This window comes from Hippopotamus amphibius, chromosome 3 (genome assembly GCF_030028045.1).
Source record: "Hippopotamus amphibius kiboko isolate mHipAmp2 chromosome 3, mHipAmp2.hap2, whole genome shotgun sequence".
Classification (NCBI taxonomy): Eukaryota; Metazoa; Chordata; class Mammalia; order Artiodactyla; family Hippopotamidae; genus Hippopotamus; species Hippopotamus amphibius.
The window spans coordinates 53,020,887-53,038,148 of record NC_080188.1 but is presented as its reverse complement, the minus strand read 5'-3'; the positions used below and the strand labels follow the sequence as shown (position 1 = coordinate 53,038,148).

At 39.8% G+C, this 17,262-nt stretch overlaps 1 protein-coding gene across 1 annotated transcript in view; it reads right to left on the bottom strand.

Annotated features, from left to right (window-relative positions):
• Positions 1–17,262, bottom strand: part of ENOPH1 (enolase-phosphatase 1) — a 33,188-nt gene that overhangs the window by 10,635 nt on the left and 5,291 nt on the right. Inside the window, exons 2-3 of the mRNA XM_057726162.1 lie at positions 2,212–2,313; positions 582–784 (exon numbers count right to left, since the gene is read on the bottom strand). Coding sequence (XP_057582145.1) covers positions 582–784; positions 2,212–2,313 — 305 coding nt within the window. The remainder of the gene's footprint in view (positions 1–581; positions 785–2,211; positions 2,314–17,262) is intronic.

Genomic DNA, 17,262 nt, shown 5'->3' with positions numbered 1-17,262 from the left:
CACCACAATCAAGACTCCAAGGTCTGTGGAAGCTGCAGTTAGAGCACAGAAGAGAGTGGCACTGCTGACACTGAGTAACCCCACAGTGACGGGGTGCAGAATGCCACAGCACTCTCACTTCCCTAATGGAGCAGAAAGCAGGTAATCTAGCAGTCCTGGGCAGCAGCCCAACAGTGCTGTCACTCATACGCGGAGGATCAGATATGACTTCGTTCGAGGAAGTCGGCATTTTCTAGGAAGCTGGGCTGTGGGGGGGGTTTTCTGTTGTTGTTGTTTTTCTTTGTTTGTTTGTTTAACTGGAGTATAGCTGATTAACATCTAGGAAGCTGTTTTAGCCTGGAGTTAAAAGTCTCCAACCATCACACAAAGCCAGACATGGGCCTGGGGAATTTGGTTGGGTGAAAATGCTTAATCCCAGCTTTGAAAAAACAAAATAAAACACTCACTGTGTTGGAATAAAAAGAATGTTCATTTTATCTACTTTGCAAATTCTGCAACTTACACTGGAGAGAGAGGACTAGCAGAAAACGTATTTGCTTTGGGGGCTGGTGAAGTGTTTAGTCACTTGAGGAGCTACATACTCTGCTTTCATGCGTCCAGCTTTGAACGCCGCCCTCCACATGTGGCCCTGCAGCTGTTTCAGTGCCGTGGTCTTCCGGTCCAGAGACATCTGCCAGCACACGTTGTCTACCACGGCCTGGATCACCCGCTGCAGGTCGTCCACCCCATTCCCAGATGCTGCCGGGATCGGAACAGCCCCATCCAGGTGGGAGTCCTCTTCAGCCTTTAAGTCATAAACAACAGAAAATTTGTTTCTCACTCATGTTTAAAAAGATTCCTTAAATGAAACCTGAAAACTAGCAGACCAACTTTCTCCAAGCACTGTTAACACCATTAACACCAAGCACTGTTACAAATTAAAGTATCCTACACTTTGGGGCTGATATGAATGATTCCTAGAAAAAACTGGATTATAACTAATAAACTTACAATACTTTTCCTGTATCACTAAAGCTGAAACTTAAACCGAGAGGCATGTTGTATGTGAGAAAAGAGACAGCACAAAATGATAAAATGTTATAATAAAACCTGGTTTGTTGATTCACTTACCAGGATCAACAAACCAGGACTTCACTTAAATCTGATCATTTTCTCTGCACTATAACTAACTGAGGAAGAAATAAAGACAATCTCAGTGAAATTAGTTTATGCCTGGAATTCAATGAAAAGAAGCTAGTGAAGCAATGCCTGGGGTTGGTTCACTTTCAATCTCCTGCAATCTCCCACATCTTATAAAACCCCGATAGCTATTTAGGAGCTATTTAGCCTGTGACAATGCACATGTCCAACCCCTAAAGACTCAATGATTTATATACTACAATGGGGGAATATGTATGTATGTTTCAGCAAAAGTTCAGACGACAAAAAAAGTAAAGAGGGGAGTGTTTCAGACTAACCCCCAGTTATCTAGAAAATCCAACGAACCCAAATGCCCCATGCCCCAAAGCATGTGACTCTCTTTCCAATTCTAACTCCTAACGTTAAAAAACTTACAGAGAGCCTTCTACATAGTCCAATGTAGAAAATTAACTCAAAAAGAACTGACAGTTAACTCTGAACAGCATGTAAGACCTTTGCCAATGAAGCAATTTTAATAAGAAAAACAACAGAACAGGAGTTCCACAGCATACAATGTGGAAGAAGAAAGACTGAAAACTAGGGAGGGGTCAGAACACAACAGAACGTGCAACGAAGGCAGGCACGAAGGCTGGGCTGAGTGTGTGCTGGGGATAGAGGTGTGTGAGGCTCCAGAGCTCTGTGGAGGGGCAGCAGGGGCTGAGAGGAGGAGAGACTGGAGAATAAGGTGATGAGGTGTTATCACTTGGAGACATTAATGAAAAATGTGATGAGAAGGCACAAGACCTCTTTTGCAGTCCACCCAGAAATGACTTAGTTTTATAAACACATGATATTTTTATGTAACTGAAACAGCTCCAGAAAGAGGCAACTGTAGAGACAATAAACTGCTGTGCATTGGCCTTTTAATTGTGTACTGTGAATTCCTAAGCAAGCAAGTCACTGCAACTTTCGTGTCCTGGGACTCCAGAGCACTTATTTTAAAATACGCTCAGAGAATATTCTGAGTCTTCAGGCATCCTCAGTTCTAACACCCTTGGGAATGTAGAAGCAATGGAACAGAAATGTCCCAACCTGTTTCCTCAAAAGACTGACATCCTGCTGGCACTCCTCTTCTTCCCAATGTGTCTGCAGATACTCTTTAACATTTTCTTTTATATAAGGAAATAAAATGTCCTGGATAAAAGCACAAAAGAAAAAAACAAGAATTAGCTTCAGTTGTTTGCATGAGATCAAGTTCTTCAACAATCTCACCTTAGCTAATTCTAGCAAATAAGACACTGCAAATTTCACTGAAAATACGAAAATTGGTACTCTGGATACAGGAGTGAGACAGAGACTGAGAAACAAACGAACTAGATCAAGGGTCAGCACCTACAGCCCATGGGCCAAATCCAATCTTCTCCCATTTTTGTAAATGAAATTTTATTGGCATATGGCCACACTCAGTTGTTTACAGGGTGTCTATGGCCACTTTGGGGCCACAAGGCAGAGCTGAGTACTTGTAACCAAGACCATATGGCCCTCAAAGTCTCAATATTTAATATTCAGTCCTTTACAGAAAAAGTCTGCTGGGACTTCCCTAGTGGCACAGTGGTTAAGAATCCTGCCAATGCAGGGCACATGGGTTCAAGCCCTGGTCCAGGAAGATCCCACATGCCTCAGAGCAACCAAGCCCATGAGCCACAACTACTGAGCCTACATGCCACAACTAGTGAAGCCCACACGCCCTAGAGTGTGCATGCCACAACTATTGAGCCCATATGCTGCAACTACTGAAGCCCATGCGCCTAGAGCCCGTGCTCCACAACAAGAGAAGCCACTGCAATGAGAAGCCCGCGCACCACAACAAAGAGTAGGCCCTGCTCACCCAAACTAGAGAAAGCCTTCGTGCAGCAACAAGACCCAATGCACCTGCCCCTGCCTCAAAAAAAGGAAAAAGAAAAAAGCCTGTTGACTCTTAAACCAGATGGCTAGACCATCCTCGAGGGCAGGGATCGAGCACATCCTGCTCATAGCTACATCCCCAGTGCACACCAAAGTACCGGGGACATGCACATAACTCACATATCTGCTGACTGAATGATGTCCACGTATGACACATGTTTTAAAAAACACCTGATTCTTTCTTGGATATCAGAGTACCTACAGAATACCCTATGTATTCTGATGTGCAAAACAATTCAGAAATAACCTGTCAGTAATCCACGCATTGGGAACATGATTTCTCTTAGGTCAAAATCTTTACATTTACTTGCAATTGTAGCGTATGTATCTTTTCAAATCCAACGTGACACAGTCAATAAAATTTTGGTGTCTACTATATGCTAAGATATGCTAATGGGGCATGGGGAAGGGGATTGAAAAGATAAACAAGTCACAATCCCTTTTCTCAATAAGCTTCTCAAGAATCTAGTGGGGGGAGGGGTTGGGGATGGCAGGTAAACAAAGAACTGTAATGTGGCGCAATGGGTGTGACCAAGTAAGAGCAGAACACGAACACGGTGCAGGTGCAGGGTGTAATGGCCCTGCAACAGTCTTAGCAGTACTCAGTCTGAAAACACAGAAAATGAGCATATGCTATGAATGCAGACGCCAGGTATACCATTCAGAGAAGGACTTACATTTTAAAGGAAAGTCTATAATCAAGTGGAATCCAAGAAGTCTGTTTTTTTACATTGATTCACTCATTTATTTATTCAAATATGTACCGAATGCCCATTACGGGGCAGGCCCTTGTGGTAAGGGCTGAGGATATACTTGTGAGCAAAACCCATACATAATCCCTAATCTCAAGGAGCCAAGTAGCAGAAAAAGACATTAAGTTTAAGATGCTACTTTAACAAATGGTACAGAGGAGAGGTACACAGTACTATTAGGGCATAAAGTACGAAAGTTTGACCTAGCGACAGAGGTCAGGAAAGGCTTTGCTGGAGAAGTGGCAACAGAACTGAGATCTAAAGCAATGATTCTGAAAGTGAGATTCAGAACCCCTGAGGTCCTGAGACCCTTTTGGGGGGGCTCCACAAGGTCATACACTTTTCATAAAAATACTAAGATGTTATTTGTCTTTTTCACTTTCATTCTTTCGGGAGTGTACAACAGAGTTTTCCAGAGGCTGCACATGTGTGATATCATCAGAGACCCAATGCAGATATGAGAATAAGGTCGTCTTCTTAGCCATTTTATAAAACGTAAAACAATGTCTAAAACAGTCTTCTAACCATGTTTTCCAAAACAAAAAAAATATTTTTCATAAAAATATATTTATTAATATTAACAAAGTAATGGGGTTTATTGTTTAAAATGAATAAATATTTTTAAATTTTTCAGTTTTAATTGCTAATATGGTAAATGTTGATCAATATAACCCACATAAACAAAAGTTATTTGGGTCCTCAGTAATTTTTAACTGTATAAAGGAATCCTGAGAATAAGAAGCCTACGAACCACCAAAGGTGAACAGGACTACTCTGGAGAAGACTACAAAGAATGTTGCACACAGAGAGAACGGTGTGGGTAGGGAAAGACTCTGGTAGTGAGCAAAAGGCCCTGAAGACAAGCGATCCTCTTCCCTGCAAAGAGGGCTCGCTAAATGTAAAAATAAGAATGGGCTCCAGCTGATGAAGCGCCAGCATGTGCTATCACAGGGTCATTTGTGCCAAACGGAACACCCAGCTTCTTCTGATGAGTACTAACCAGTGCCAGCCCACCACCCAGCTTTGTGCTGGAAACCCCTGATCTGTGTCTTCTCCCTCTCTTCCCTTTCCGCTTCCTCCTTTTTACAAGCTTCTGAATCATGAGATTTTCTTAACTCCTATTACAAGAGAGTGAACCAGTGCAAAAAGAGAAGAAAGAAGTTGGCAGAGGGGAGGGAGTAGGGGGATGGGCAAAATAGGTGAAGGGGATTAAGAGGTATAAACTTGCAGTTATAAAATAAATAAGTCGTAGGGATGTAATGTACAGCATAGGGAATATAGTTAATAATGCTGTATAACTATGTACAGTGACAGATGGAAACTAGACTTATCGTGGTGATCATTTTGTAATGTACAAAAATATCAAATCACTATGTTGTATGCCTGAAACTAATTTAATATTGTAAGTCAGTGATTCTTCAATTTAAAAAAAAAATAGAGGAAGCTGACAGAAAACTTTTTATTTTATTTCCTGCTAACAGGCCTGAGGGATGATATGGTTAGGACATAGTTAATAGATCATGAGGAACAAAACCATGTTTTTTTAGTGTGCACAGAATTTCCCTGACTGGAACAAAGGCTTGACTCCAAAATTAGAATTTTTTAACATTTCAAAAGACCCAATTCTAAGTTCAATTTAAATTGCAGTCCCAAATGAAAATATACAACACAAGAAAGTTATTACAGATTTTTTCTTAAATGGTAGGACTGAAGTGTTTACCTCTCTGTATAGCACATTATTCAAATTTCACCTGCCCTAGTAAAAATAAAGAAGCCATTCAATTTTGCTTGTTCTCATGTGGCACTCCCGTAAGTAATGAATCACTCAGCAGATTCAGAAGCACACAAACAGTGTGATCAGGCAAAATTTTCAGCATACTTGACAATAAAAACTCATTTTTGATCTTAAAGAAGGAAAATGAAAAGCTAAGATTGAGAGTTTTCTTTTTCTGTAAGAGATACCTTTTACTGTGCGGATATACTTCTGATTTTCTTTAAATACGCACTTTTCCCCTCCTCATTCCTTCCTTTTTCCCACTTAGCATCTCTCCCACACTCATGCACTGCGGCAGTGGCCCCCACTTGAGAGTGCTATCTGAGAAGATGCAGCAGAACTGAAGGTGCACATATATAACTCTTCCTCTCCTAGGCAGACACACATGTACAGAGAGGAAAGTAAAAAAAACAGTTTATTGTCACACTGGGTATGCTACAAAATAATTGGAAACACCCTAAATCACCATTAGCTAGAGAATAAACGAGTATATTCATACTCTAAAAATTACATAGCAGTTAAAAATGAATGTACTAAAATTGTATTTATCAACATGAATATAAACTCTAACATACGAATAAAACATACAAAATGGGATGTGCTTAGGGCCTCACTTATAGCTGTAATGCTTTATTTCTTTAAGATCTGAAACAATCATAATATGAAGGCTTAATTAGCTTTGTGATGGGTGCATAGTGATTACACTAATCTTTATCCTTGCTTATTTTAAATGTGTTACAGTTAAAAAACAAACAAGCCAACTTTGATCCCTCATCCTACACCTTTCTCATTTGGTCCTTCTCCTCTAGCGTCCTACCTCTATTATTCCCCAACTCCTAAGCAACTGGAAATATTCCCCAGGGAAAACTTTTGGTCAGATTCAGGGCCACCCAGTAACTGAAGAGCTGAAGTACTCAAAAAATTTTTAAATGCACGCAGTGCTATCCTACTTTGTGTTTCGCAAAGTTGCATTTCCTGTATCCAGCTTTATTGGTACCAAGAATAATTCATGAAGAGCCTGTTAATCCTGAGAGCCCAGATCCTTAATCTCTGGGGGAGAGCAGATGAAGACTCTGGGCAGCATGCCAGGCCAGGGTCCTACCTCCACCTTTTACTAGCTGTGTTCAAGTAACTTAGCCTCTTTGAGGCTGTTTTCTCATCTGCTAAATGGCAATGATAATACCAAGCAAAGTCACTGAGGTCATTAGAGATAACTAGATAGATGAAAGCACCCAGTACCTTACCACTAATTATATACCACAGAACATTTAAACTGGGCAAAGATCACCTTTACCCCAATTTAGTGACAAATAATAGCAGAGAAGTCCCCGGAAGATAAATCACAAAGACAACCAACTCATTCATTCAACATTTACTGAGGACCTACTAAGTGCTAGACATTTCTGACAACAGAATTATAAACCACAGACCCTCTCAGAGAACTCACAGAAATAAAAGGTCAAGATTTCAAACAATTCTGAACTTTTAGGAAAAGCTTTAGAACTTAGAAATTACTTTAGAACTCCTGGTCATCCAAATTAAAAAGATAAATTAAAAAAAAAAGTTACTGCATAAAAGTACATGGGGCAAATAACTAAATTATGAAGATTTTATCCATTCTTTCAACATACTTACTGAGCATCTATTATGTAAAACAAATAAAATGCCTTCAATTTGCTTATTTTTAAAAGCCAATAATTATATCATACCTTGATATGTACTATGATACCAGATAAGAACGCTCCAAAAATACTTTTTAAAGCTAGTGCTTATTGCCCAAACGTGCCCACTGAAAATTTTCGGGCTTTAAAAGTTAATTCCAGAAATAACTGTGATGATAAATACTTTAACTTCAGTTATAGTTAAAATCCATTTATAGATAATTTCTAAATTCTATAGTATGAAAAAATGCTGCAATAAAACCAGGATTCTGCAAAGATGTAAATAATTTTAGTCCACCAGTCACCTACAGGGTTGTTACAGTTTAGTAGTACACATAAGGAAGGGCTATAGAACTAAATGAGAGTACTTGTCTCTCAGGGGACTATGATTAAATTCCACTGAAGGCTAGACGGATACTCTGCAAGCAGCAATTTATACTATTCTACACAGCTCAATGATAGCATTCTGAAAGAGCTCCATTAAGGGCTACAATATTTCTGAACATCAAATTAAAGAAGTGCCTCATAAATGTTTGGAAGCCCAAATATGGATTTGCTTTATGGTCAAGTGGTTGTTTTAATGAAAAGGTCACAGAATCAATAAAAATAAAATTGCTGCTATAATATTTACTCGTCTCCTTTGAAGAAAATGGGTAATAAAAAGGTAACGGTTAATACTTAGAGTACTACAGCTATTTAAAGAAACTATTTCAAAAGCCTTCCAAAGGAACCACACAGTGCAAATGATTTATAGTATTTGAGAATTTAACATTTTTCCAGCCAGGAAATTAAACAACACAAAGGCATTTTTGGTGGGCTATTATTTCTGTATTAATCTCAGAGGATAAAAAGCAAAGGAAAATCAAGTGGCTTGATGGGTCTTAACAAATTACATTCTCTAAATAAGAAATAAAAAATAGAGCACAATCGTATTTTGGGGAATATCTAATATGTAAAACAAAATCTAAGAGAATATGGACATAAAGGTTTACAAAGGTTTTCTCTGGGTCATGAGATATCAAGGTGAAAAAAGCAGTTTTTTTTTTTCGACATATCTATTTCTACAATGAAAGTGTACAGTCTATTTTTTTAAGATTATTTTTAAATTAAAAAAAATTTTTTATTGGAGTATAGTTGATTTACAATGTTGTGTTAATTTCTGCTGTACAGCAAAGTGAATCAGTTATACATATACCCTTTTTTTTTTTTTATTCTTTTCCCATATAGGTCATTACAGACTATTGAGTAAGTTCCCTGTGCTATACAGTAGGTCCTTATTAGTTATTTTATATACAGCAGTGTGTATATGTCAATCCCAATCTCCCAATTTATCCCTCCCCTTCTTCCCCCACTGGTGAACGTTTGTTTTTTACATCTATGAATCTATTTCTGTTTTACAAATAAGTTCATTTATACCATTTCTTTTGATTCTATATATGTGATACCATATGATATTTGTCCTCCGTCTCTGACTTACTTTACTTAGTATGATAATCTCTAGGTCCATCCATGTTGCTGCAAATTATATTATTTCATTCCTTTTTATGGCTGGGTAATATTCCATTGTATATAAGTACCACGTCGTCTTTATTCATCTGTCGATGGACATTTAGGTTGCTTCCATGTCTTGGCTATTGTAAACAGTGCTGCTATGAATATTAGGCTGCATGTATCTTTTCGAAACAGAATTTTCTCCAGATGCCCAGGAGTAGTATTACTGGATCACATAGTAGTTCTAATTTAAGTTTTTTAAGGAACCTCCATACTTTTCTCCCTAATGGTTGTACCAATTTACATTCCCACCAACAGTGTAGAAGGGTTCCCTTTTCTCCACACCCTCTCCAGCATTTATGCTTTGTAGACTTTTTTTTTTTTTTGGCTGTGCCGCACAGCACACAGGACTTTAATTTCCCGACCAGGGATCAAACCCGTCCCGCCTGCAGTGGAAGCATGGAATCCTAACCACCAGACCGCCAGGGAATTCCCTGTAGACTTTTTGATGATGGCCATTCTGACTGGTGTGAGGTGATTCTCACTGCAGTTTTGATTTGCATTTCTCTGATAATTCGTGATGTTGAACCATGTGCTTTTTGGCCATCTGTATGTCTTCTTTGGAGAAATGTCTATTTAGATCTTCTGCCCATTTTCTGATTGGGTTGTTTGTTTTTTTGACATAGAGCTACATAAGCTGTTTGTATATTTTGGAGATTAATCCCTTGTTAGTTGCTTCATTTGCAAATATTTTCTCCAGTTCTGTAGGTTGTCTTTTTGTTTTGGTTATGGTTTCCTTTGCTGTGCAGACGCTTTTAAGTTTAATTAGTACAGTCTTTCTTTTGTGAGATATAATTGACATAATATAACATTATATTAGTCTCAGGTGTACAACATACTGGTTCAATATTTGTGTATATTGTGAAATGATCACCACAATAAGTCTAGTTGACATCAATCACGACACAGTTAAAAGTTTTTTTCTTGTGATAAGAACTTTTAAGATCTACTCTCTTTGCAACCTTCAGATACATAATACAGTAGTATTAATGCCAATCGGCATGTTGTATATTACATCTCCACGACTTATTTATAACTGGAAATTTGTACCTGCTTGAACACTTCTAACAATGGGGAAGTTCCTACTTCTTGGAGTGGTCCATGCCATCCATCAGATTGCTTCAGCAACTGTGGTATTAAAATTACTCCTTAAATATCCTTCCTGAAGACCATACTAGGAACTATGAAGAGGAGTTTCGGTGCTCCAGCTGCTACAAAGGGCCACAGGGGCTCAGAAATGATAACTTTGCTGTCCCTATTTTCATGGGGTAAGCAGAGACATAACCATTCCCCTTTGAAAGCTGAAGCCTTTAAGAATGAACATTAGATTTCATCATCTGCATTCAAAAAAAATTAATAAAATGTGTTGCTCATAAGACACGTGTCTTCTAAATCCCATTAAGATTAAACTGTAATTAAAGAAAGATAAACTATAATCTAATTAACTGCAACGAATCACATCTCACAAGGGAAGGTTATCATTACAAGGGGATAGCAGTTGGGATAAGGTTTTAAAAAGAAGCACAGTGACAGAAAGAATATCAGTATCTCATGCGTTCCAGAGAGGGAACTCTGACTGGCTCTAGGACAGAGTCCTAGTCCCTGTGGGTGGAGAAGAAGGGGAAGGAACAGACATTTACTTCCTTGAATCCACCTATCATCTGTGCAAGGTGACCCCTTAGAACAGATGAAGAAGCTAAGGTTCAAAAAGGTTTCACTGCTGGTACAAAGTAAAGCCAAGACTCAGACCCAGGTCTACTGAATCCTAATGCCTGAGCCTATCCAGCTCTGTGGGTGAATGACTTCAGGAAGCACAACTCATTAGTGTCACCAAACTCCCTGGATATTATATTCTCTACAGAAATTTCTAATACCACTTTTCTCAGAGAGATTTGTGGGGGGAAAAAAAAAGTGAGATTTTGGTTCACCTGGCAGTTCTGTAACAGTTCTGATAAATAGGGATAATGTGAGTAATTGTAGTAATAGTGAGAATAAATGCCAACTCTGACTGAGCCCTCACTATTCCAGGCATTTCTCGTTCTACAGTCAATCCTTCGTGATCTCATCTGATCCATGATTTTAAATACCATCTGCTGCTGATGGCCCCCAAATCCATAGCTTTAGCCTGGACCTCTTCCCTGAACTCCAGACTGATTTTTTCCAACTGCCTACCCCAGATCTCCACTTGGATGTCTGAAACTAAATTAAGGGCTTCTAGCCCTTAATCCTACCCCTCCCCCACCTCCCCCATCTCAGTAAGTGGCAGCTCCATCCTTCCAAGATGCTCAGGCCAAAAGCCTTAGAGTCATCTTTGACTCCTCTTTCTCTCACACTCCACAACCAACCAATTCATCAGCGAATCCTGTCAGCCCTACCTTCAAAATATATCCAGAATCTAATCACTTCTCACCATCTGCCACTGCTCCCAAGCACTCCAAATTTATTCAATGAATTGATTAATGAATGGCCTGAATTATGTCATTTCAATCTTCATAATAACCCTATGAAACAAGTGCTCTTATTTCCTCCATTTCACAAAGGCATATAAAGGTTAAGTATAAATTAAGAAGCTATGACTTTGGTTTATCAATCAGGTCTTTTTTTTTAGTATGAGGAGTCAGATCCCCAGAGCCTGATCATTCCAGTCGAAGGGATCTAATTAGCTTACTGAACTCACAATGACTTGGACCTACACAAGGCCCAGGGCAGGAGTCAGCCAGCCTCTTGGAGACACCCGCTTAACTGCCTAACACCGGTTTGATCATGAGCTCCTCTCTAAAGTTCCACGCAGGTCCCACTGTCAGGATTACCACTAGTTTCCAAACCACATGCGTTAGTTTCTCTTTACTCAGTAAAGGTATCAGCTCCAACACTCTTTAGACTTAAGAAAAGGAACTTGTTAGAAGGTCACATAATGAATCATTGAAAAGAAAATCAAGTTAAGAAATGAACGCCTCACGTACATACCCAGAAGACAAAGAACCCTTTTCTGCATTAAAGAATTCTGTCTTTGAAAAGAAATCCGTGTTTCTGAAATGGAGTCCCCTGGGAAGGGTCCAACGAGGTTTCAGGAGGGCCTCTGAGGACAGGGCTACCAACTTTCCACACAATGCAGAGAGGTGATGGAGAACCAGATGCACGAGGGTCAGGGTGGGTTGGCTTCCACCCTTCTTCTGACCCCTACCTCCACCAAAACGAATTTTGAAAATTGAGTTAATAAATGTGAAAGTAAGAAGTTTTATACAAAAATAAGCTTTTAATTTTTTTTTTAGTGGAGGGGTGACATGGGGTGAACTGTAAGGATGGAAAATTTTAAGAACCATCAGACAAGGTAGGACTTTTCAGAGCTAAACACAGGATATCCTTTAAAAGTTTATCTGAGCAAGATGAAGGCCTATCTATATCCTTTCAAAACAGGGGTAATTTATTAGAATGGGTACCTTTTTGGTGGGTCAATCTGACTACATTTCTTTCAAGGATCTAAGTGACTCTACTGTATGCACAGGGAAAAAAATCAGAAGGAATGTTCACCGAACTCTTAATGACTATCGCTGGGTGGTAACAGCAAAAAGGGCATTCATTGTCTACACTATTCTGTAACGTTTACAATTCATAACAAGTGTGAATTAATTTTTTGAGGAAAAATTCTGGGCAAAAAACACTTTCCTCGGACTTCCTAGGTGGTACAGTGGTAAAGAATCCACCTGCCAATGCAGGGGACATGGATTCGAGCCCTGCTCTGGGAAGATTCCACATGCCACAGAGCAACTAAGCCCGTGCGTCACAACTACTGAGCCCACATGCCGCAACTATTGAAGCCCACGTGCCTAGGGCCCGTGCTCCGCAACAAGAGAAGCCACTACAATGAGGAGCCTGCACACCACAATGAAGAGTAGCCCCCGCTCACACAACTAGAGAAAGCCCGTGTGCAGCAACAAAGACCCAATGCAGCCAATAAATAAAATAAATAAATAAATTTATAAAACAAACAAACAACATTTTCCTCTCCTCACATTAACAGATACAAGTTTCCATAGACGAATGTATTTGGCTCTTTAAATACTTAAATTTAATTGTCAATAAAATTTTTGTGGTTTTTAATTTCCATTGTTAACTGATTTCTTTCTCTAAAACGCAGGTTTTAGCAATGTTGGGTCAATGAATATTCTAAAGGCACTCCAGTTAAACTGCATGCTATACGAATAAGATACAGTATCACCTGGAAAAAAATCTGAAATAGCAAGGATAGCAGAAGTGGGAGGAGCAATGCCTGCCCCTCCCAGGCCCATTCTGGAATGCATCATGTCACCATCAACAAGAATTTGCTCAATGCCTTATGTGCAAGCACTGCGCCAGGCTTTGCTCTCTGCCCTTAAGGAGCTCTCAGCATTGCTGGAAAACAGCACACACAGACAGCACCACAAGGCACCATCTGCTACGGTGGCAAATACATGGCCCTGAAAAGGAGGGAGGGACAGGACTTTGAAATTCCTGCTTAAACAAAAGTCCCTTGAGGGCTCCCCTAGTGGCGCAGGGAAGAATGGTTAAGAATCTGCCTGCCAATGCTGGGGACACAGGTTCGATCCCTGGTCTGGGAAGATCCCACATGCCACGGAGCAACTAAGCCCATGCACCACAACTACTCAGCCCATGTGCTGCAACTACTGAGCCCACGTGCTGCAACGACTGAAGCCCGTGCATCCAGAGCCCGGGCTCTGCAACAAGAGAAATCGCCACAATGAGAAACCGGCTCACTGCAACAAAGAGTAGCCCCTACTCTCCACAACTAGAGAAAGCCCTTGTGCAGCAACGAAGACCCAACGCAGCCTAAATAAGCAAACAAATAAATAATAAAATAAATCTTAAAAAAAAAAAGTCCTTTGAAAGCAGAGCAGATCTTACCCATGTATTCCCACAACCTAGCATGATAAATTAATGTTTTAAGTCAATGAGTGCATGAAAGCAACCTACACATGGAGAGGAAAAGGTATGACATCCCAAGTTGGAGGACTGGTAGTGGCATGAAGGGTGGCATGACCCAAATGGGCATGTTCAGCTATAAAAAAAAAGTGTAAAGAAAGGAACAGAGGAATAGAAAGCTGGAAAACCCAATTCACTGAAATTTAGGAGCTGAAACTATCTTTGAGCCAAAAGGAAACCACAAAGGATTTTGATGGTGCAAAGACAACCTGTTAATATACCTGTCTTCCTTACTAGGTTCCTTAAGGGTGGCAGCTGCATCTTTAAGGATTTTTGTTGCCTTGCAGAGCTTGGCACATGATAGGTATTCAAACGTATGTGAGGGAAAGGAAGTGAAGATTGATTAGGCTAGAAAGATTATGCAAGTGCCATGATACAGAAGGCTGTAGACGAATAAAAGACCAGAAATTAAGGCCAGAGGTGTTTTCTAATCCACTCATGATATACTCAGACCCAATACAGTGATTCTCCAAAGGCTCCTCCCCTTGTTTCAAGCTGAATCAACAAAAATCCTCTCACATACTGCCATAGGTATATCTCCCTTTAGGAATCCTGAGCAATAGGGAAGGTTTGGGGAACGTTAACCAATGCTTCAACAGCTACTTATCGAGGCAGTCCTCCCATTCCAGTGCCTCCTCAAGTTCTCTCAGGTTAGCCATGGTCTGCATCTCTTTTTTAATGTGCTTCTGGCCAGGGCCATAAGGAGTGAGGTGGAGGTAATCACAGTGGGTTTCAGCAAATGTTAGTTTTCCCCTTTTCCGTACAGACCCTTTATAAGTGCTGTCTGTCTCCACCAGTGTGATATTTCCTGCATTACAATCAGTGTTTCTACAGAGCTTTATATTTTTCAAAGGTTTTTGTACTCTACCTCATTCAATCTTCTTCACTACCTTATAAGCATAATAGATCCTACTACCCCATTCCTGAAGATGAAAAAGCCTAAATCCCTCGACTGAATGAAGCCAGGGAAAGTGGCATAATCACTAGCATCAGTAGTAAACAGAGCAGGTGGAAGCAAGCTCCTGGTTGCTGTCCCTTGCGGGTAGTCTTCTAGCAGTTTCATGTGGAGAGCAGAGTGGGCATCATATAGTTCTCAGTGCTGAGAACATCAGAAATGATAATACTTACCAAATGCATGTTTAACTAAAGTTAGGACATACTCTCAGACAACACAAGTTCTCTTCCTAGAAAGATTATAAAATTAACATAACAGTTTTCATGAGAAAAAAAATGTCAACTTCAAAACTTCCTGATTATTATCTTCCAAAATATAGTTAGACTATAAGAGAACATAAAAGAGTAAATTACAAGTATTGTTAAACAATCAAAAATGTATTAGCTATTTCTAAAAGTGCTTTAACGTAAAACATATTCCAAAGAAATTCTTTAAACAAATGTCAGAAGAGCTTACAAACACGATTCTGTTGTTAAATGGAATCAGTATCTTCATCATTTTGATTTTCAATTAAATGAGTATCTGCTACTTCAAATAAATATTATTTATAGGAAAAAGGATCTGTCCGCTTAATTCATATTTTCTAACATAGAACGTTCAGTTTGAGATCTCTTCTTTTCCCTTAGTCTTGTTCAAAACCTTGCCAAATATCTTGTTCTCTAAGGTAAAACTCCAGCCTTTAAACACTGTCTTTACCAACCTGCACACTACAACAATCCTTAAAGAGAAACACAATCTTAAAAAAAAAACAAAAAAACCTGTCAATTTTTTAAAAAATTTATAGATGCTATCCAGTACCATAAATAATAAATTTCAAAACAAAATTGGAGCTACTATAAAGCCTAACTCCGATGTAGCCAAGAACCTGTAAAAGGGATCTATTAGTCAAAAATGCTGGTGTTAGTCAAGTGTGGTAGAGAGGAATCTGCCCCCCACCCTCAAATGTGCATGTCCCTAATGCCTCAAACCTGTGAACATGTTACTTTACACGGCAAAAGGGGCTTTGCAGACTTGCTTTAAATCTCAAGATGGGAAAATTACCCTAGATTATCTGGTTAGGCCTGATACAATCAAAGTCCTTGCAAGTGAAAAAGGGAAGTAGAGAATCAGAGTCAAAGTCAGGGAGTGAAGGATCAATCTGAAGATGCTACACTGCTTGCTCTTAAGACAGAGGAAGGGCCCAAGAGCCAGGGAATGTGGGTAGCCTCTAGAAGCTGGAAAAGCAAGGAAGAGTTTTCCCCAAAGTCTCCAGAAGGTACACACCTTGCCAACACCTTCATTTTAGCTCACTGAGACCTATTTCAGAGTTCTGACCCTCCAGAACTGTAAGATGATAAATCTGTACTGTTTTAAACCACTAAGCTTGTGGTAATTTGTTATAGCAACCACAGGAAACTAATATAGCAGGTAAAGCAAGGCACTATTCACCTGCCCATCTGCCAGGATACCTAAAGGCTTATTATTCAGGTCTCTGTTGTACACACATTCAGTGTAACATTTCTACTAACAAATTATCTAGAAAATGACACAAGACAGCAGTAGTGAGGGAGAAGAGGAACCCACAAAGGAATTCTGGAGATTTCTCAGGAATTTTCAAGCCTATTATCCTGCTTTCCTACATGTACACATAACTCCGTTCTATTATTAAGAAAGTTGCTTTTACATTGCAGTTTCTGGAAAATAACTTGCAAAACCTGGGGAAGTGGCCACCTGCTTGATGCTTTGTTGTCTACCAGCTTATTTCATTATCTTGCTCTCTTTTGTCAATTTACTTGACTTTTGAGAGGTTTGGGTTCTGTTAATGATGACAGACCTCCTCTAATTCACCTACACTCTCTTGGTCTGCTCTGTCGCCTCCAATGAACCATTAGAAAAGAGCAGGGCTAAGAGACCTCGGCAGAGGTAGAACTTACGAATGTGTATAAAGCCTAAGTACTCAGAGTTCAGTCCATGGGCCAGCAGCCTCAGCAGCACTTGGGAACCTGTTCAAAATGCAGCATCAAGTTCCATTCCACATTATTCAGCCATAAAAAAAGAATGAAACCTTGCCACTTGTGACAACATAGATGGACCAAGAGGGTATTGTGCTAAATGAAGTACGTCAGGCAGAGAAAGACAAACACCATCTGATTTCACATATCTAAAAAAACAAAACAGGGCTTCCCTGGTGGCACAGTGGTTAAGAACCTTCCTGCCAATGCAGGGGACACGGGTTCGAGCCCTGCTCCAGGAAGTTCCCACATGCCTCAGAGCAACTAAGCCAGTGTGCCACAACTACTGAGCCCGTGTGCCGCAACTACTGAAGCCCATGAGCCTAGAGCCCCTGCTCCGCAACAAGAGAAGCCACTGCAATGAGGAGCCCACGCATCACAAGGAAGAGGAGCCTCTGCTCGCCACAACTAGAGAAAGCCCGTGTGCAGCAACGAAGACCAAACGTAGCCAATAAATAAATAAATAAATTTATTAAAAAAAAATTATTACAAAGATTTTATTTCCAAGCACAAA